Source organism: Oncorhynchus mykiss, chromosome 5, assembly GCF_013265735.2.
Source record: "Oncorhynchus mykiss isolate Arlee chromosome 5, USDA_OmykA_1.1, whole genome shotgun sequence".
NCBI classification, from domain to species: domain Eukaryota; kingdom Metazoa; phylum Chordata; class Actinopteri; order Salmoniformes; family Salmonidae; genus Oncorhynchus; species Oncorhynchus mykiss.
In genome coordinates this window covers 81437571-81460771 of record NC_048569.1, presented here as the reverse complement: position 1 = coordinate 81460771, position 23201 = coordinate 81437571, and the positions used below count along the sequence as shown (strand labels likewise).

The window sequence follows — 23201 nt, the reverse complement described above, 5'->3', positions numbered from 1 at the left end:
CTGTGGGCCCACATGTGTGTCTGTCTGGGGCTGTGGGCCCACATGTGTGTCTGTCTGGGGCTGTGGGCCCACATGTGTGTCTGTCTGGGGCTGTGGGCCCACATGTGTGTCTGTCTGGGGCTGTGGGCCCACATGTGTGTCTGTCTGGGGCTGTGGGCCCACATGTGTGTCTGTCTGGGGCTGTGGGCCCACATGTGTGTCTGTCTGGGGCTGTGGGGATGAAAGCAGCGTCCGGGAGGGAGGTTTATTTACCTTCAACCCTGAGGACATGTTTATTGATGCTCCATTGTAGGAGTCACATTATCATGTATGAGATGGGAGACAGGGACAGAGGATCTAGCTGGAAGAGACGCTCTACAGACAGGGAAAAACGAACACACACAACGTGGTGTGTGTGAGATAATTGGTGGGTGGCGAGGAGGCGAAATCGCACTCTATCTATCCTCAAACAGATTGATAGTTAAGTAGGTGGTGTTTTCTGAAGAAACTTCCTGCTAATTGGACTTCCTATAGAGATAGAAGGTAGTCTAAACAATGTCAGCTGGGATGATGTCTGCCTTCAGATTACAATACATACTACTGATTTGACTTGACCTATGAATTGGTGTATGTTCCAACTGAGAGGTAGAGATATTAACAGAGAGTGAATAGATGGATGGATGATGGATGAATGAACAGATGGGTGGACGGATGCATATTGAAGATGTATGGATGGATAGAAAGATGGAATGCTTACTGTTGAGGACATTCTCCAGGCGCTGTGTCATGGAGCCCTCCACCTTCTCTGTCCCATCAGACTCCAACCTCTGGTGGATCGCTGTAAAATAACAATAGTGTTTTATTCAACACCGTGACAAGCTGTCATGGATGCTCCAATTATTCTGTTCAATCAAAGGAGACAAGAAAAAAATCTGAGCTCTGAATTCAGTATCAAATCACTGAATTAAAGCAGCACAGACTCAGATATAGAGACACATTGAGAAAGATAAAGAGAGATAGAGTTATTCAAGTTATTTTAAGGTCTCTGTGTGTTCTGTAATCACAGAGTGCCTCTACTGCTCAATCTAACATGCGTAATTATGAGATTCCAATTTGAGGAACTGAAGTTAAAACAATAAACAGCCTCTCTGCCCCAGTGGCTTCTGTCAGACTCTGACCACGCCCCTCTCAACCGTTCCCACGCCAACCACTGACCTGACCACAGCTACTGTAACTGATCCACTTGACCTAACCTGACTGAATTGGTACCCCCAATCAACATCCACTCCAGATCAGCATTTGATGTTCCATTGATGGCCTTTGTAACATGCCTGGAAAATAATCTAGGTGAAAGAAGACTGATCCATTTTGAACATAGACTGTAGATACTGTGCACCCAAAGACCAAGAGACTCCCAGAGGAAATGTAAATCCAAATGTTTTATCAGTTGGGGGAATAATATTTGGGTGAGGAGAGCTGACTGAAAGGCACTATTTCTACTGCTGAGAGGGATGCTGCTTGTGTCAGGTTGACTATACAACACTAATGAATAAAGATCTGGGGGGGTCCACAGTCCAACATCAACACAGAGTAGGAAATAGTGCTGGTGTGGTAAGGCAAGGAGAAGTAGATGAAAGGTAGAGTGTAAAAGGTGAGAAAAGGAGAAGAAAAGGAGATAGAAGAGATAATTGGTCTGGAGTAATTCATGTGTGTGTGAGAGTGAGTGAGTATCAGAGCTGCTCAAATGACTGTAGTGGGGCAGCTGGGTGCTGAGAGGGGCAGTGAGCGTTTATTGAGGGGGGAGAGGAGAGGGGCAGAGACAAGATGGCGGGGGGGGGGGAGAAGATGGAGAGGGGGAGAGAGAAGAGGAGAAGATGGAGGGTGGGAGAGAAGATTGAGGAGAGGAGTTGGGGAGAGAGTAGGTTGAGAGGAGAGGATGGAGGGGGGGGGGAAGTAGGATTAGAGGACAGGATGGAGGGGGAGAGAAGAAAGAGGGGAGGCTAGGGTACGAGACGAGAAACACTGACACAAGGGAAAGAGAAAAGGGATGTCATCCCCCTTTCAAGCCCCCTTTCCTTATTCTCTGCTTTTCACCACTCTCACCCTCATTCGCTCCACTGAAAACAACGACTGTCAGCTAAAACAGAACAAAGCGAGAGAAAAGGAACGAAGGAAGGAAAAAGAGAAAGGGGAGAGAGAGTTCTGTAAATAAATGTGGGTCCTGTTCTGAAAGACGGGAGCCTTGAGGCAGAGAGGCTGAGGTATTCCTGAACCTCACTAATCAAACATGCCATCATATCATGGCTGCCTAAATTGACACGGACATCACTGAACCAACGCAAGCAGAATGGCCAGAGGACATTCAGAGAGCTGGGGCAGGAACCATAGACTTACTTAGCCTACAGACAGAAACAGGGAGACCAGAGGTTTTATGGAAGAATAATGCCATTTGCTCTGAAAAGTATAGAGTAGAGGGAAGTCTCGTGTATTGTACAAACACACACCCCCAGGGTCCTGGTTTTTGTCTCTGCGGAGACCCCCGTGCCCCCTGCCAGCTGTGTGTCCTCTCTGTCTGTCACACATACTCGCTGCCGCGGTCATGACGTCACGGCTAACCTAAACACCCCAACAGCCTCCAGATAACACACACCACACACACACACGCGAGCGGAGGAAGAGACACAGGCAGCCCCCACTCAGCTTCCTGGAACCAATTGAAAAGAATGGATCCAAAATAAAAATACAGCCTCCCTGGGTTCTGAAGTTGGAGATGTTTTGACTCCTGACTATGCACCGGAGTCGGAGGTTCAGAGCGTCGGGAATACGGCCCTGGGAAATATGGGATTTTGGAACACGGTAGCGGTGGTCCGTTTCCTGTATCGCAGGGCCACTTCCTTTTCACACAACAATGAAAGACATCAAATGTCATAATTCTTCTGAGGCCCCCCTGCAAAAAGAAGGAACCCGGCCTCTCTGTCAATCAGTGAGCCAGTTAGTCAGTCAGCCAGGTCTCAGAAGACCCCTGTGAAACATGGTTCAGAAACATGGTTCATGTCAGCGGATCAGCCTAACCAAACAGCCCCCAACTATGACTATGAACTATGAACCCCCTCATGCCTTTCAACAGCCTGTCTGCTCAGGGTCAAACAGAGAGTTTAGAGAACTATTCCTTCACTTCCTGTTTTACCCAGTCCCTGGTCCACTGGGTGGGTGACCCTAGACATCGAGGTCGTCTGACCTTTGACCTCAAGTAACCCCTCGATCTACCCTCCTCTTCTCTGTCACTATGTATCTACAAGTCTCAGTCTAATAGAGAAGGGGAGCCGTGTAGGAAGGGTGTAGTAAGCATGTTTAGGGAGCAACAGTTGGCTGTAGTTTCCATTCCCTAAATGGAGAGAGCTTATCACTGTCCACAACACTACACGCACTGAGGTTAGCATTTGGCCTAGCCACTGCACTAACCAAACTAGCCATAAATAGTGCTGTGGGATGAGGATGGGTGGGGTTAGCCAGTTAATGCCTGGTGCTAAACTGTGTGTTTAAACCCAGCAGGGAAACACACACCGACATTATTACTGAGACGTCAGAGGCAAGTGCGCACGCGCACACACACATTTCTGTTGGAGGAGATGAAATGAGAAGAGAGGAAGGAATGAAGAGGGCAAGACAAAAGAGAGAAAGTAGAGAGAGATGATAACAGGAGAGAGAAGAGGAGAAAGAGAAGAACCTCATGGATTCTCAAAACACACCACTTGTTTAAAACATTTCTGGTAGAACAGAACTCATTTCATTTTCCAGATTTGGTCCATGCAGAGACATTCCTTCCTTATTTCCACACTGCGATCCCCTCTCCCCTGCTCTCTCTTAATAATAAAACACCAGTGGCTTTTACGAGAGCCATCAATAAAATTCTCACATGCAGCCAGAAGAGAAAATAAACTGAGGAGGAGACTAAAAATAAAAGCCATTAAATGGTGATTAAGTGAGCTGGAAGCACCACAGGCTAAACAGCTATTAGTACCGTGCCACTTTTAATGTAACACATGCTGAACACAGAGCACACACGCTCAGACGCAGACACACACACACACGCTCAGAAGCACAGACACACACACACACACACACACACACACACACACACACGCTCAGACCCTTCATTATTAATTTCCTTTAAATTTGTACAGCAACACCTGAAGTAGAGCTAATTTAGAATGACTCAGACGACTTGCCAAACATGGAGAGAGACAGACAAAGAAAGGATTCACAGTTTTGCGGACAGCTGTGCTAACTGGACCTGGCAGTGAGCAACTGCTGGAGCCGCAAAGTGCCGTCTGGTTCAGAACAAGATGGCTGGCACATTACTAAAGCTTACCCTGACCATACCTGACTATTGTATGTAACTTGAACCATACATCAAGCTTACTATCCATACCAGAACTAGCACTGAGACATTCTCAATAAGGGCCTCAGATTCAACTCCCTAAAAACAGACATAATCACAGGACTATGTGCTGTAAGGCACGTCATACTCATTCCACGGAGGGCCGAGGTTCTGCGGGTTTTCGCTCCACCCTCGTACTTGATTGATGAATTAAGGTCACTAATTAGAAAGGAACTCCCCTTACCTGGTTGTCTAGGTCTTAATTGAAAGTAAAAATGTAAAACCTGCAGACACTCGGCCCTCCGTGGAATGAGCTTGACAGCCGTGCTGTAAGGAGGCAGAATATACTCTTAAACCTTTACAGTGAAGTACAGCCTAATGACACAGGTCAATTGACTTGTCATCTTATGGTCTATTGCTTCCTGGTTCACAGGCCATGAGTCCATCTGAGGGTGCATTATTTCCTGGGTCACTGAGGACACCTGCTCTTCCCATTTTGGCTCATAATGGGCACGCTCAGCAGAGTGAACGTGAGAAAGGGACTGTATTGTTCCCCTCGGTCATATTAGGGCCGTTATCATCCCTATTGCTCTGGCCTGCATTGTGTTGCCCTGCTCCGTTTATTTAGATTCAGACGCTAACAATGAAAACATTGCCTCGGATTCGGACCCCCCTGCTCCACCCGGGCACAGACATTACATACGGAAAGCAATCATAATAATGACTGAAACATATAAATAGTCAGGGGAAGTAACTGAGTGGCTATGAGGGGAATTAGAGTAAACAGACAAAAATATGACTGATAAAGTTGAACAATTGATTTGACTGAGCTACCTGGCAGAGCGACAGCAGTCAAAATGTTACCTCAGAGTTATCAGAGAGTGAATCAGAAAGGCCATGGGAGTGTGTGTGCGTCTGTTTGGGTATACATGTGTGTGTATGCGTGTGCATATGTCTCAGTGTGTATGTTAGTTGGTGTGTGTGTATTTGTGTAATGAACGGTTCTAATAGGAAAGCAGTACAGAACTAGATGGCCCTGCTACAGGCAGCACTGTGATTGACATGTGAGAGCTGATGCCGTTTTAATGAAGATGTTGTGGTTGGCTAGCGCAACTGTGGTACACTGCGGTGGAGTGGTGCTCTGCTCACACACACATGCCTCTTTAATCAACCACTGCTAGACCACACTGCGTGACCGTGTGCATAACCAAATCCTGTGCCCCAGCACATTGACTCTGTACCGGTATCCCCTGCATATAGCCTCGTTACTGTTATTTTACTGTTAACTTTCATTATTTGATATTTTTCTATTTTCTATTTGTAATATTTTATTTAAGCAAATACATTAACACTTATTTTTCTTAAAACTGCATTGTTGGTTAAGGGCTTGTATAAGTAAGCATTTCCCTGCTGTGTTCGGCATATGTGACAAATACAATTTTATTTGATTTACACACACAACAGGAAAACCCAGGAGCTGCAGAGACGTGGTCATAGGCACAGAAACACACCCCAGAATCACACACACTTTTCAGAAAACACACCAGGCAATACACACCCACATACACACAAACCTAGAGGCCAGCTTCCACACGTCCATCAGAGTTCTGAGGAATGGTCAGGAAGTCCTTAGATTACATGCTCACTGTAAAACACCACACTAATGATATCCCAAACCACACCTGTCTTATTCTAACTCCCACTGTAATACACCACACTAATGATATCCCAAACCATACCTGTCTTATTCTAACTCCCACTGTAAAACACCACACTAATGATATCCCAAACCACACCTGTCTTATTCTAACTCCCACTGTAATACACCACACTAATGATATCCCAAACCATACCTGTCTTATTCTAACTCCCACTGTAAAACACCACACTAATGATATCCCAAACCACACCTGTCTTATTCTAACTCCCACTGTAAAACACCACACTAATGATATCTCAAACCATACCTGTCTTATTCTAACTCCCACTGTAAAACACCACACTAATGATATCCCAAACCATACCGGTCTTATTCTAACTCCCACTGTAATACACCACACTAATGATATCCCAAACCATACCTGTCTTATTCTAACTCCCACTGTAAAACACCACACTAATGATATCCCAAACCACACCTGTTTTATTCTAACTCCCACTGTAAAACACCACACTAATGATATCTCAAACCACACCTGTCTTATTCTAACTCCCACTGTAAAACACCACACTAATGATATCCCAAACCATACCTGTTTTATTCTAACTCCCACTGTAAAACACCACACTAATGATATCTCAAACCACACCTGTCTTATTCTAACTCCCACTGTAATACACCACACTAATGATATCCCAAACCATACCTGTCTTATTCTAACTCCCACTGTAAAACACCACACTAATGATATCCCAAACCATACCTGTCTTATTCTAACTCCCACTGTAATACACCACACTAATGATATCTCAAACCACACCTGTCTTATTCTAACTCCCACTGTAAAACACCACACTAATAATATCCCAAACCACACCTGTCTTATTCTAACTCCCACTGTAAAACACCACACTAATGATATCCCAAACCATACCTGTCTTATTCTAACTCCCACTGTAATACACCACACTAATGATATCTCAAACCACACCTGTCTTATTCTAACTCCCACTGTAATACACCACACTAATGATATCCCAAACCATACCTGTCTTATTCTAACTCCCACTGTAAAACACCACACTAATGATATCTCAAACCATACCTGTCTTATTCTAACTCCCACTGTAAAACACCACACTAATGATATCCCAAACCACACCTGTCTTATTCTAACTCCCACTGTAAAACACCACACTAATAATATCCCAAACCACACCTGTCTTATTCTAACTCCCACTGTAATACACCACACTAATGATATCCCAAACCACACCTGTCTTATTCTAACTCCCACTGTAAAACACCACACTAATGATATCCCAAACCATACCTGTCTTATTCTAACTCCCACTGTAATACACCACACTAATGATATCTCAAACCACACCTGTCTTATTCTAACTCCCACTGTAAAACACCACACTAATAATATCCCAAACCACACCTGTCTTATTCTAACTCCCACTGTAAAACACCACACTAATGATATCCCAAACCATACCTGTCTTATTCTAACTCCCACTGTAATACACCACACTAATGATATCTCAAACCACACCTGTCTTATTCTAACTCCCACTGTAATACACCACACTAATGATATCCCAAACCACACCTGTCTTATTCTAACTCCCACTGTAATACACCACACTAATAATATCCCAAACCACACCTGTCTTATTCTAACTCCCACTGTAAAACACCACACTAATAATATCCCAAACCACACCTGTCTTATTCTAACTCCCACTGTAAAACACCACACTAATGATATCCCAAACCATACCGGTCTTATTCTAACTCCCACTGTAAAACACCACACTAATGATATCCCAAACCACACCTGTCTTATTCTAACTCCCACTGTAAAACACCACACTAATGATATCCCAAACCATACCGGTCTTATTCTAACTCCCACTGTAAAACACCACACTAATGATATCCCAAACCACACCTGTCTTATTCTAACTCCCACTGTAAAACACCACACTAATAATATGCCAAACCACACCTGTCTTATTCTAACTCCCACTGTAATACACCACACTAATGATATCCCAAACCACACCTGTCTTATTCTAACTCCCACTGTAAAACACCACACTAATGATATCCCAAACCACACCTGTCTTATTCTAACTCCCACTGTAATACACCACACTAATGATATCTCAAACCATACCTGTCTTATTCTAACTCCCACTGTAAAACACCACACTAATGATATCTCAAACCACACCTGTCTTATTCTAACTCCCACTGTAAAACACCACACTAATGATATCCCAAACCATACCTGTCTTATTCTAACTCCCACTGTAAAACACCACACTAATGATATCTCAAACCACACCTGTCTTATTCTAACTCCCACTGTAAAACACCACACTAATGATATCCCAAACCATACCTGTCTTATTCTAACTCCCACTGTAAAACACCACACTAATGATATCCCAAACCACACCTGTCTTATTCTAACTCCCACTGTAATACACCACACTAATAATATCCCAAACCACACCTGTCTTATTCTAACTCCCACTGTAAAACACCACACTAATAATATCCCAAACCACACCTGTCTTATTCTAACTCCCACTGTAAAACACCACACTAATGATATCCCAAACCATACCGGTCTTATTCTAACTCCCACTGTAAAACACCACACTAATGATATCCCAAACCACACCTGTCTTATTCTAACTCCCACTGTAAAACACCACACCAATGATATCCCAAACCATACCTGTCTTATTCTAACTCCCACTGTAAAACACCACACTAATGATATCCCAAACCATACCTGTCTTATTCTAACTCCCACTGTAAAACACCACACTAATGATATCCCAAACCATACCTGTCTTATTCTAACTCCCACTGTAAAACACCACACTAATGATATCCCAAACCACACCTGTCTTATTCTAACTCCCACTGTAATACACCACACTAATAATATCCCAAACCACACCTGTCTTATTCTAACTCCCACTGTAAAACACCACACTAATAATATCCCAAACCACACCTGTCTTATTCTAACTCCCACTGTAAAACACCACACTAATGATATCCCAAACCACACCGGTCTTATTCTAACTCCCACTGTAAAACACCACACTAATGATATCCCAAACCACACCTGTCTTATTCTAACTCCCACTGTAAAACACCACACTAATGATATCCCAAACCATACCGGTCTTATTCTAACTCCCACTGTAAAACACCACACTAATGATATCCCAAACCACACCTGTCTTATTCTAACTCCCACTGTAAAACACCACACTAATAATATGCCAAACCACACCTGTCTTATTCTAACTCCCACTGTAATACACCACACTAATGATATCCCAAACCACACCTGTCTTATTCTAACTCCCACTGTAAAACACCACACTAATGATATCCCAAACCATACCTGTCTTATTCTAACTCCCACTGTAATACACCACACTAATGATATCTCAAACCACACCTGTCTTATTCTAACTCCCACTGTAATACACCACACTAATGATATCCCAAACCATACCTGTCTTATTCTAACTCCCACTGTAAAACACCACACTAATGATATCCCAAACCACACCTGTCTTATTCTAACTCCCACTGTAATACACCACACTAATAATATCCCAAACCACACCTGTCTTATTCTAACTCCCACTGTAAAACACCACACTAATAATATCCCAAACCACACCTGTCTTATTCTAACTCCCACTGTAAAACACCACACTAATGATATCCCAAACCATACCGGTCTTATTCTAACTCCCACTGTAAAACACCACACTAATGATATCCCAAACCACACCTGTCTTATTCTAACTCCCACTGTAAAACACCACACTAATGATATCCCAAACCATACCGGTCTTATTCTAACTCCCACTGTAAAACACCACACTAATGATATCCCAAACCACACCTGTCTTATTCTAACTCCCACTGTAAAACACCACACTAATAATATCCCAAACCACACCTGTCTTATTCTAACTCCCACTGTAATACACCACACTAATGATATCCCAAACCACACCTGTCTTATTCTAACTCCCACTGTAAAACACCACACTAATGATATCTCAAACCACACCTGTCTTATTCTAACTCCCACTGTAAAACACCACACTAATGATATCCCAAACCATACCGGTCTTATTCTAACTCCCACTGTAAAACACCACACTAATGATATCCCAAACCACACCTGTCTTATTCTAACTCCCACTGTAAAACACCACACTAATGATATCCCAAACCATACCTGTCTTATTCTAACTCCCACTGTAAAACACCACACTAATGATATCCCAAACCATACCTGTCTTATTCTAACTCCCACTGTAAAACACCACACTAATGATATCCCAAACCATACCTGTCTTATTCTAACTCCCACTGTAAAACACCACACTAATGATATCCCAAACCACACCTGTCTTATTCTAACTCCCACTGTAAAACACCACACTAATGATATCCCAAACCACACCTGTCTTATTCTAACTCCCACTGTAAAACACCACACCAATGATATCCCAAACCATACCTGTCTTATTCTAACTCCCACTGTAAAACACCACACTAATGATATCCCAAACCATACCTGTCTTATTCTAACTCCCACTGTAAAACACCACACTAATGATATCCCAAACCATACCTGTCTTATTCTAACTCCCACTGTAAAACACCACACTAATGATATCCCAAACCACACCTGTCTTATTCTAACTCCCACTGTAATACACCACACTAATAATATCCCAAACCACACCTGTCTTATTCTAACTCCCACTGTAAAACACCACACTAATAATATCCCAAACCACACCTGTCTTATTCTAACTCCCACTGTAAAACACCACACTAATGATATCCCAAACCATACCGGTCTTATTCTAACTCCCACTGTAAAACACCACACTAATGATATCCCAAACCACACCTGTCTTATTCTAACTCCCACTGTAAAACACCACACTAATGATATCCCAAACCATACCGGTCTTATTCTAACTCCCACTGTAAAACACCACACTAATGATATCCCAAACCACACCTGTCTTATTCTAACTCCCACTGTAAAACACCACACTAATAATATGCCAAACCACACCTGTCTTATTCTAACTCCCACTGTAATACACCACACTAATGATATCCCAAACCACACCTGTCTTATTCTAACTCCCACTGTAAAACACCACACTAATGATATCCCAAACCATACCTGTCTTATTCTAACTCCCACTGTAATACACCACACTAATGATATCTCAAACCACACCTGTCTTATTCTAACTCCCACTGTAATACACCACACTAATGATATCCCAAACCATACCTGTCTTATTCTAACTCCCACTGTAAAACACCACACTAATGATATCTCAAACCATACCTGTCTTATTCTAACTCCCACTGTAAAACACCACACTAATGATATCCCAAACCACACCTGTCTTATTCTAACTCCCACTGTAAAACACCACACTAATGATATCCCAAACCACACCTGTCTTATTCTAACTCCCACTGTAATACACCACACTAATGATATCCCAAACCACACCTGTCTTATTCTAACTCCCACTGTAAAACACCACACTAATGATATCCCAAACCATACCTGTCTTATTCTAACTCCCACTGTAATACACCACACTAATGATATCTCAAACCACACCTGTCTTATTCTAACTCCCACTGTAAAACACCACACTAATAATATCCCAAACCACACCTGTCTTATTCTAACTCCCACTGTAAAACACCACACTAATGATATCCCAAACCATACCTGTCTTATTCTAACTCCCACTGTAATACACCACACTAATGATATCTCAAACCACACCTGTCTTATTCTAACTCCCACTGTAATACACCACACTAATGATATCCCAAACCATACCTGTCTTATTCTAACTCCCACTGTAAAACACCACACTAATGATATCTCAAACCATACCTGTCTTATTCTAACTCCCACTGTAAAACACCACACTAATGATATCCCAAACCACACCTGTCTTATTCTAACTCCCACTGTAAAACACCACACTAATAATATCCCAAACCACACCTGTCTTATTCTAACTCCCACTGTAATACACCACACTAATGATATCCCAAACCACACCTGTCTTATTCTAACTCCCACTGTAAAACACCACACTAATGATATCCCAAACCATACCTGTCTTATTCTAACTCCCACTGTAAAACACCACACTAATGATATCTCAAACCATACCTGTCTTATTCTAACTCCCACTGTAAAACACCACACTAATGATATCCCAAACCATACCTGTCTTATTCTAACTCCCACTGTAATACACCACACTAATGATATCTCAAACCACACCTGTCTTATTCTAACTCCCACTGTAATACACCACACTAATGATATCCCAAACCATACCTGTCTTATTCTAACTCCCACTGTAATACACCACACTAATGATATCCCAAACCATACCTGTCTTATTCTAACTCCCACTGTAAAACACCACACTAATGATATCTCAAACCACACCTGTCTTATTCTAACTCCCACTGTAAAACACCACACTAATGATATCCCAAACCATACCTGTCTTATTCTAACTCCCACTGTAAAACACCACACTAATGATATCCCAAACCACACCTGTCTTATTCTAACTCCCACTGTAATACACCACACTAATAATATCCCAAACCACACCTGTCTTATTCTAACTCCCACTGTAAAACACCACACTAATAATATCCCAAACCACACCTGTCTTATTCTAACTCCCACTGTAAAACACCACACTAATGATATCCCAAACCATACCGGTCTTATTCTAACTCCCACTGTAAAACACCACACTAATGATATCCCAAACCACACCTGTCTTATTCTAACTCCCACTGTAAAACACCACACTAATGATATCCCAAACCATACCGGTCTTATTCTAACTCCCACTGTAAAACACCACACTAATGATATCCCAAACCACACCTGTCTTATTCTAACTCCCACTGTAAAACACCACACTAATAATATCCCAAACCACACCTGTCTTATTCTAACTCCCACTGTAATACACCACACTAATGATATCCCAAACCACACCTGTCTTATTCTAACTCCCACTGTAAAACACCACACTAATGATATCTCAAACCACACCTGTCTTATTCTAACTCCCACTGTAAAACACCACACTAATGATATCCCAAACCATACCGGTCTTATTCTAACTCCCACTGTAAAACACCACACTAATGATATCCCAAACCACACCTGTCTTATTCTAACTCCCACTGTAAAACACCACACTAATGATATCCCAAACCATACCTGTCTTATTCTAACTCCCACTGTAAAACACCACACTAATGATATCCCAAACCATACCTGTCTTATTCTAACTCCCACTGTAAAACACCACACTAATGATATCCCAAACCATACCTGTCTTATTCTAACTCCCACTGTAAAACACCACACTAATGATATCCCAAACCACACCTGTCTTATTCTAACTCCCACTGTAAAACACCACACTAATGATATCCCAAACCACACCTGTCTTATTCTAACTCCCACTGTAAAACACCACACCAATGATATCCCAAACCATACCTGTCTTATTCTAACTCCCACTGTAAAACACCACACTAATGATATCCCAAACCATACCTGTCTTATTCTAACTCCCACTGTAAAACACCACACTAATGATATCCCAAACCATACCTGTCTTATTCTAACTCCCACTGTAAAACACCACACTAATGATATCCCAAACCACACCTGTCTTATTCTAACTCCCACTGTAATACACCACACTAATAATATCCCAAACCACACCTGTCTTATTCTAACTCCCACTGTAAAACACCACACTAATAATATCCCAAACCACACCTGTCTTATTCTAACTCCCACTGTAAAACACCACACTAATGATATCCCAAACCATACCGGTCTTATTCTAACTCCCACTGTAAAACACCACACTAATGATATCCCAAACCACACCTGTCTTATTCTAACTCCCACTGTAAAACACCACACTAATGATATCCCAAACCATACCGGTCTTATTCTAACTCCCACTGTAAAACACCACACTAATGATATCCCAAACCACACCTGTCTTATTCTAACTCCCACTGTAAAACACCACACTAATAATATGCCAAACCACACCTGTCTTATTCTTTACTCCCACTGTAATACACCACACTAATGATATCCCAAACCACACCTGTCTTATTCTAACTCCCACTGTAAAACACCACACTAATGATATCTCAAACCACACCTGTCTTATTCTAACTCCCACTGTAAAACACCACACTAATGATATCCCAAACCATACCGGTCTTATTCTAACTCCCACTGTAAAACACCACACTAATGATATCCCAAACCACACCTGTCTTATTCTAACTCCCACTGTAAAACACCACACTAATGATATCCCAAACCATACCTGTCTTATTCTAACTCCCACTGTAAAACACCACACTAATGATATCCCAAACCATACCTGTCTTATTCTAACTCCCACTGTAAAACACCACACTAATGATATCCCAAACCATACCTGTCTTATTCTAACTCCCACTGTAAAACACCACACTAATGATATCCCAAACCACACCTGTCTTATTCTAACTCCCACTGTAAAACACCACACTAATGATATCCCAAACCACACCTGTCTTATTCTAACTCCCACTGTAAAACACCACACCAATGATATCCCAAACCATACCTGTCTTATTCTAACTCCCACTGTAAAACACCACACTAATGATATCCCAAACCATACCTGTCTTATTCTAACTCCCACTGTAAAACACCACACTAATGATATCCCAAACCATACCTGTCTTATTCTAACTCCCACTGTAATACACCACACTAATGATATCCCAAACCATACCTGTCTTATTCTAACTCCCACTGTAAAACACCACACTAATGATATCTCAAACCATACCTGTCTTATTCTAACTCCCACTGTAATACACCACACTAATGATATCCCAAACCATACCTGTCTTATTCTAACTCCCACTGTAATACACCACACTAATGATATCCCAAACCATACCTGTCTTATTCTAACTCCCACTGTAATACACCACACTAATGATATCCCAAACCACACCTGTCTTATTCTAACTCCCACTGTAATACACCACACTAATGATATCCCAAACCACACCTGTCTTATTCTAACTCCCACTGTAATACACCACACTAATGATATCCCAAACCACACCTGTCTTATTCTAACTCCCACTGTAAACCACACTAATGATATCCCAAACCATACCTGTCTTATTCTAACTCCCACTGTAATACACCACACTAATGATATCTCAAACCATACCTGTCTTATTCTAACTCCCACTGTAAAACACCACACTAATGATATCCCAAACCATACCCGTCTTATTCTAACTCCCACTGTAATACACCACACTAATGATATCTCAAACCACACCTGTCTTATTCTAACTCCCACTGTAAAACACCACACTAATGATATCTCAAACCATACCTGTCTTATTCTAACTCCCACTGTAAAACACCACACTAATGATATCCCAAACCATACCTGTCTTATTCTAACTCCCACTGTAAAACACCACACTAATGATATCCCAAACCACACCTGTCTTATTCTAACTCCCACTGTAAAACACCACACTACTGATATCCCAAACCATACCTGTCTTATTCTAACTCCCACTGTAAAACACCACACTAATGATATCCCAAACCATACCGGTCTTATTCTAACTCCCACTGTAAAACACCACACTAATGATATCCCAAACCATACCGGTCTTATACTCTTTACAGACAGATGGAATGTGCCACCTTGAAAGTGCCTCGGCTAAGGGTACACTATTTCAAAAGACGACACAAAACCATCTCTGGAGATAGTTTTGAAGAACCACTGAACAGGCATTTTACTTGTCTATAATGGAATTCCTCCTCTGAAGCAGGATTGACGTCCATCACTATGGGACAAGAACTGTCAATCAAATAATCTCGAGCTGCCTGCCTGCGCCCTGCCTGCCAGCAGCCCACTCTCTCCTAAAAAAAGTTCATTAAACACTGTGACTTACCAAGAAATTTAGTAGAAAGAAAACTATCATAAAATAAAACGCCATTTAAAAAAACACAGCAGCACATCAATCAGTAAGGTTTATTGTTGTCAGGGACACAATACCGGTCATTATATGCCAGAGCAGAATTCTACTGTCAGAAAAGGTACAGATGCTCCTGATGCGGCACTTTTAAAAATGATCTATTGTCGCTATCGACGCGTTACTGTAGAAGTGTTCTATGTCTGTAAAGGATATTAGTCAAACACACACTGCAATAGACCAGAGCCTCACAAACTCTTACTTGCATCATGAGAGACAAGTACCGTCAACCCTGAAACATGTTTACATTCATTGTCTTTATACGGTTATCATCTACCTGTGTAATAGCACACATATAATGTATATACCACACACTCTCTGTGTAGTATTGATGTACAGTGTAAAAAACACATACTCTGTGTATAGTCTGTGTGTAACGTGTACTGTATCTTTACCTGCGAGGGCGTCCTGTGCCTCAAAGAAAGTGCTGAGGCCTCCCTTCACGTAGGCCAGACTGCCCTCGTTCTTCCTAGTGGCCTGCTTCTTCAGGTTACTGGCTGCCATACGCAACTGGTCAAAACTGAGAGGGGGAGGGAGGGAAAGAGAGAGCGAGATGAGAAAGAAAAGTGGGATGTGAAAGTTAAAAACTCTGTTTACTTCCAAGTGTGACACCATCCCATCAGTCAGAGGAGTGTGTGTGTGCGTACGATTTTCTATGTGTAACGCACACAAGTGAGTCCGCACAAGCATGCGTGTGTGTACTTTGGGAGTGAATGTAAGTTTCCTCTGGAGGAAGAAACACAGGCCCTGTCAACTCAAAACAGCCCAACCCAGTGGAGTCTGCAGCCCTGCAGTTGCTGGCCAGGAGCAGACAGGATCCATCCGCTAGACTGGGGGGTTAGATGGAGGGGAACCATGATGGATGACAGGGAGGAAACCAGGAGAGACTAATAATAACCTGACAGACATGCTGACAAACACTGTCCTAGTATGACAGAGACCAGGGGTCAGAAGTCAACAAGAGAAAGGACAATTCCTCCACATGTCCAAAGTTTTCTTGTGCCAAGTCAGGGGTCAGGGATCAACAGGGATTGGAGCTAGATTGTATTTATTTACAGACTAGCTCTGTTTCTGGGTCAGTGGATTGATTGGATGGACTGAGAACCACGTAAAAAAATTAAAAATATATATTTTTTTATTGTAAACTGTATTGAGGCCTTTGTTAAATGCATTTGAAATAAATTGTGATTTGATGATAAAGACAACATTCAAAAGTGTTGTGCCAAGTCACTGCATTACTTCCAACAGTGTTTCTGACTGATCGCTTGGCTAGAGGGCTGACGTTCATCAACATATTAGTTGGGATGGTGCGCTGGCTGGTACAGGAGAAATATCCTTGTGATTGGCTGTGTGTCTGACCCAGAGGTCGTAGAAAATAGATAGGTAGGTCGGCCTGACCTACCTGGTGACAGAGTGGTTCTCGATTAGGTACCAGGTGGCTGAGAAGTTCTCGCTGGTGAAATCCCCACTCACCCCTGGGAACATGGCCTCCAGATCTTTCAGAGGGACCTTACCCCTGGGGGAGAAAACGGATTACTAAGAAACCCTGTGAAATTTATGTTTTATATCTTCTATGTACGGTCATGCTGTGGTCCTGTACGGTCATGCTGTGGTCCTGTACGGTCATGCTGTGGTCCTGTACGGTCATGCTGTGGTCCTGTACGGTCATGCTGTGGTCCTGTACGGTCATGCTGTGGTCCTGTACGGTCATGCTGTGGTCCTGTACGGTCATGCTGTGGTCCTGTACGGTCATGCTGTGGTCCTGTACGGTCATGCTGTGGTCCTGTACGGTCATGCTGTGGTCCTGTACGGTCATGCTGTGGTCCTGTACGGTCATGCTGTGGTCCTGTACGGTCATGCTGTGGTCCTGTACGGTCATGCTGTGGTCCTGTACGGTCATGTTGTGGTCCTGTACGGTCATACTGTGGTCCTGTACGGTCATGCTGTGGTCCTGTACGGTCATGCTGTGGTCCTGTACGGTCATGCTGTGGTACTGTACGGTCATGCTGTGGTCCTGTACGGTCATGCTGTGGTCCTGTACGGTCATGCTGTGGTCCTGTACGGTCATGCTGTGGTCCTGTACGGTCATGCTGTGGTCCTGTACGGTCATGCTGTGGTCCTGTACGGTCATGCTGTGGTACTGTACGGCCATGCTGTGGTCCTGTACGGTCATGCTGTGGTCCTGTACGGTCATGCTGTGGTCCTGTACGGTCATGCTGTGGTCCTGTACGGTCATGTTGTGGTCCTGTACGGTCATACTGTGGTCCTGTACGGTCATGCTGTGGTCCTGTACGGTCATACTGTGGTCCTGTACGGTCATGCTGTGGTCCTGTACGGTCATGCTGTGGTCCTGTTTGGGTCAGTTGGTAGAGTGATTGTGGGTTGGATTTCTCTTGATCACCCATACGGATAATGTATTCAGGCACATTTGGTTAAAAGCAAACATAGTATTATAGATTATACTGCTTAGCCCATTTCTCTCTTTGACAATGAAGTTGAAAATTGAACACAATCTACACAAACAACACATAATAGGTAATGCTTACAACTGTACATAGTTTCACAAATAAGAAATAACATATCCATGACATTGTACAAAATAACAAGAATGTCCTTCTTATAATGTAATGAGGTGAAAGGTGAGTTGGGGTGTTTGTATAAAGTCATCCAGCAGGGGTCAGTGTGAGGCCAGGCTGTGCCCAAGGAGGGAGGCCCGGGCGTGGGAAGAGCAGTGTGTGACGCCTGGGTGCCCCTTGAGGACCTAGAGCTCATTAGGAAGGTTTGATCTGTGGTAATGACCCGTGGGCTACACAAACTAAACCCTAACCCCCCCCCCATCCAGCCTCCACTGTAATGTACTGGAGCCCACTGAGCCTTCAGGGAGTGATTACACACACACGCATGCATGCACACACACAAACATCATAGAGCAGAATTATCTCAGAAAAGATGTAACGATGGGTTGTCATGGGAAAGAAGTGGGAGAGAGAGAGGGTTTGATCACCATAGAACTCACCACACTTTCCATTCAAAGTACCCATGCTCTGCTAACGACCTTGTAACTTTGTTGCTCAGTTGGTAAGAGTGTGGCGTGAACAACAAAGTTTACAGATTGAATTTGCAAAGATCAAGTGAACATACTAAAAACGGATGCACTGTAGGTCACTTTACAAAGCTTCTACAAAGTGGCATATTCAATTTACACATGTATCTCGAAAGAGACAGAGAGAGAGTCAGGAAGCAAAAGAGAGAGAAACAACTTTCTCAGTCCGTTAAGTTATTCCCTCATCTCCATACCTGGCACGTTATCAAAGCCTGCTCTCACATGTTACGGATCCGCTGCTTTGCTCTACAGACAGGAAGCACATACGTATACGCTGAGAGAAACTTTGCTCTTACTATTCATGCAGTTCAGTAGGCGAACTCAAAACAAGCAGTTACAGTTGGGACATTATTACTGGAGCATTGCGGCTCGGACGAGGTTTGTTACTCTGTAGCGTGTGGACCAAAATAAAAAGGAACAGGTTGATGATGACATCCCCAGGAAGTGTTTTGCAGACCGACAAGATGACTTCCTGTCTGACCTCTCGGCAATAATAACCAGCCAGTGACATCACCACCAGACAAACTTGTTCAAACTGGTTCAAGACCTCGTAATGATAATCATGGGTTGAAAGTTATTGAATTACTAAACGATTCACTAAAAGGTTGTCCGACTCCGTCCACTCCACTTCTCCTGGTCAACTGTGTCTGGTTGGACAGCTAGCCACTGTCTCTTCAATAAACAGCATTGGCTACATTCATTCATGTGATGTGTGTGTGTGTGTGTGTGTGTGTGTGTGTGTGTGTGTGTGTGTGTGTGTGTGTGTGTGTGTGTGTGTGTGTGTGAGAACTGTGCAGTGTGTGTGTGTGTGTGTGTGTACTGTGCAGTGTGTGTGTGTCCATTTTAATGGACGAGTGTCTTTACTAGATATTCTCCCATCTTTTTGCATACTTTTTAGCCAGCAGCTCTGAAAGTAGCATCCATGAGCCAAAAGCGATCCACAAAAATTGCTTACTACGTTACGTCATTGATCGCTCTCTACTGTGTGTACGTCTTGCTAACAGTCACTAAAATGGCGAAGGGCTGAAGCTCATTGGCTGAAACTCGAATTGCTAGGGGGCTGGCCCAAGTGGGGGGAAATGGCGCCGCACAGCTTCCAGAAAGCAGTTGCTTTCAAACTAGGGATTTCATAGCTAATTAAGGTAAGAGAGCAACTTTGCTCAAATATTATGCATGTGTGAACTACACATAGACACATCCAGCCCAAATTGGGAGGTTTAAAACAACAAACTTACTAGTCGCCAAAGTACCAGAGAAAGTCTTTAATGTGGCTAATAACATGAAGAGAAGAAACCGTGGTTTCTCAGTTCGGGATAACTCGTTCTATGGGTTGCAGCCTACCAGCAGGCCCAGGAAAGTGACCCTGGACATGGAGGGTTTGCGGCTCAGTCAGGGGCTAACCTCCCTGGCCACGAGTGGTCACTTGGCCCCTGCCCCCTCTAAACCAAACAAACACCAGAGGGCCTAGAGCACAGACATACCAGAACTATATAAACTCAACTATACATTACAGGCTGTGCTTTCTCTGCCAGGCGCGTGGGAGGCTGAGACCACACCACACGCCTCCTATGACCATGTGTGGTGGGCTGCACTCTTTCTTTTCAACTATTTCCTTTCTTCTTTTCTTCTCTCTCCTTTAAACACAATGATTTTGTCTCCAGTGCATTGTTCAGTGGTTAAATCCAGTTGAGCCATTGCTGTGTTGGCATAACATTTCAAACACCTCCACATGGGGATCCTTTGTTTCTGTTTACAGACCTAAACCATGACTCAAAGACTAGAACCTGTGTGTTTATGTATGTGTGTGGTGTGTGTGTAGTGTGTGCATGCATGCGTGTCTTGTGTGTGTGTAGCATGCGCGTGTGTGTGTGTAGTGTGCGTGCGTGCGTCTGTATGTCCCTACTTGTCTACGTCGATGCCCAATGGATTGCTGGGGCGTAGGGAGAGGGGAGAGATGCCCTTGTTGCGGTCGGTTCTCATGTCGTAATAGTTCATCTCATCCACCCACACAGCAGACTGGTCCAGGATACCTAGAGCACAGACACACATAATCACTGAGGGACCGCCAAGATCACACACACACAAAATAATAGTACCTGACAGAGCTACTATACAGTTTGTACAGCAACACAGGACAAAACAGTATGAGTAGCCATACTGTAGTTCCCCGCTGCCTCTGCTTGGTAATACCGAGGAAGATTGTCTGTACTTGTGCCACTGAGTAGTCATTCTAGAGTTCCTCTGATGATTGACAGAGAGACTTGTATTAGAACTGGAGTGCTTACAGACAGCAGCCATCTTACCGATCTTCTCAGCCTTGAGCAGCTTGAAGGAGACGGTGGAGGTGCCGTGTCCTCCTGACTTGGTGCTGACGATGATCTCTCCCTTATCGTCTTTGGCTGGGCCCACATGACACACTATCTTACTGGCTGACATCCACTCAGCCGTCAGCAGGCAGTTGTGACCACAGATGAAGAGACCTTAGAGAGAGAGAAATATATAGGCACGCTTACAGCAACAGGACAAGTAATAACACAGAGACACATTGAGAGAAGAGGCATGACACAAACAGCAGTTTAATAAACCTGTCATTAGGGGGTCAAAGTTCAGCCCAGGGTCCAGTCAGTCCTGTGTAGCCCTGGCAAGTCTGCCACAGCTTCATCATTCTCTCCACACTGAGAGTGCTGTCACTTCACTGTTAAGTGGCTCATTACAGATCTATTTACTCTACTTCTACACTTTCTCTTTTATTTATCTTTCTATCTGACCCTTCTCATGGAGTAAAGAGAAGTTTAGAGAGAAAGAAAGTGATCGAGAGAAAAGAAAGAGAGTGACTAAAAATAGAGAAAGTGAAACCCCCCCCATTTGATTTATCTGACCAAATGGAACTGAACAGAGAGCTACAGATGACTGCACTTAAACATCATAAAATCCTGTGAGAGATGATCAACAAATAACCACTGAAACAAACTGTAAATGATAAAACAGTAACAAAGGACATTTCCTGCCTTTGTTCTGTACTGGTTGTTTTGTTTGAATATACAGTAGATGCACTAACTAACTAACACACACCTGTTGCTATCCAACATCTAATAGGCTAATTTCAGGCTCCAGGGATATTAGTGGTCAGAAATGCACTACATGACGAAAAGTTTGTCAAACATCTCATTCCAAAATCATGGGCATTAACATGGAGTTGGTCCCCCCTTTGCTGCTATAACAGCCTCCACTCTTCTGAGGTTTTCCACTAGATGTTGGAACATTGCTGCAGGGATTTAATTTAATTCAGCCACAATAGTATTAGCGAGGTCGGGCACTGTTGTTGGGCGATTAAGCCTGGCTTCGCAGTCGGCGTTCCAATTCATCCAAAAGGTGTTCGATGGGGTTGAGGTCAGGGCTCTGTGCAGGCCAGTCAAGTTCTTCCACACCGATTTTGACAAACCATTTCTGTATTATGGACCTCACTTTGTGCACAGGAGCAACATGCTGAAACAGGCCTTCCCCAAACTGTTGCCACAACTTTGGAAGCACAGAATCACGGTAAGATATCCCTTCACTGGAACTAAACAGCCTAGCCCGAACTACGAAGAACAGCCCCAGACCATTATTCCTTCTCCACAAAACTTTACAGTTTGCACTATGCATTGGGGCAGGTAGCGTTCTCCTGGCATCCGGCAAACCCAGATTCGTCCGTCAGACCGCCAGATGATGAAGCGTGATTCATCACTCCAGAGAACGTGTTTCCACTGCTTCCACTGAGTCCAAACTTTACAGCACACCAGCCGATGCTTGGCATTGCGCATGGTGAACTTAGGCTTGTCTGGAGC

General features: G+C 43.3%; 1 protein-coding gene across 3 annotated transcripts in view; it reads right to left on the bottom strand.

Annotated features, from left to right (window-relative positions):
• LOC110524662 (exocyst complex component 2) overlaps nt 1–23201 on the bottom strand; it is a 158004-nt gene that overhangs the window by 114624 nt on the left and 20179 nt on the right. For all 3 annotated transcript variants that reach the window (XM_021604507.2, XM_021604508.2, XM_021604509.2), the window contains 5 exons: nt 21678–21854; nt 21278–21404; nt 17674–17787; nt 16667–16791; nt 737–817 (listed from right to left, as the gene is read on the bottom strand). In XM_021604507.2, coding sequence (XP_021460182.2) covers nt 737–817; nt 16667–16791; nt 17674–17787; nt 21278–21404; nt 21678–21854 — 624 coding nt within the window. The remainder of the gene's footprint in view (nt 1–736; nt 818–16666; nt 16792–17673; nt 17788–21277; nt 21405–21677; nt 21855–23201) is intronic.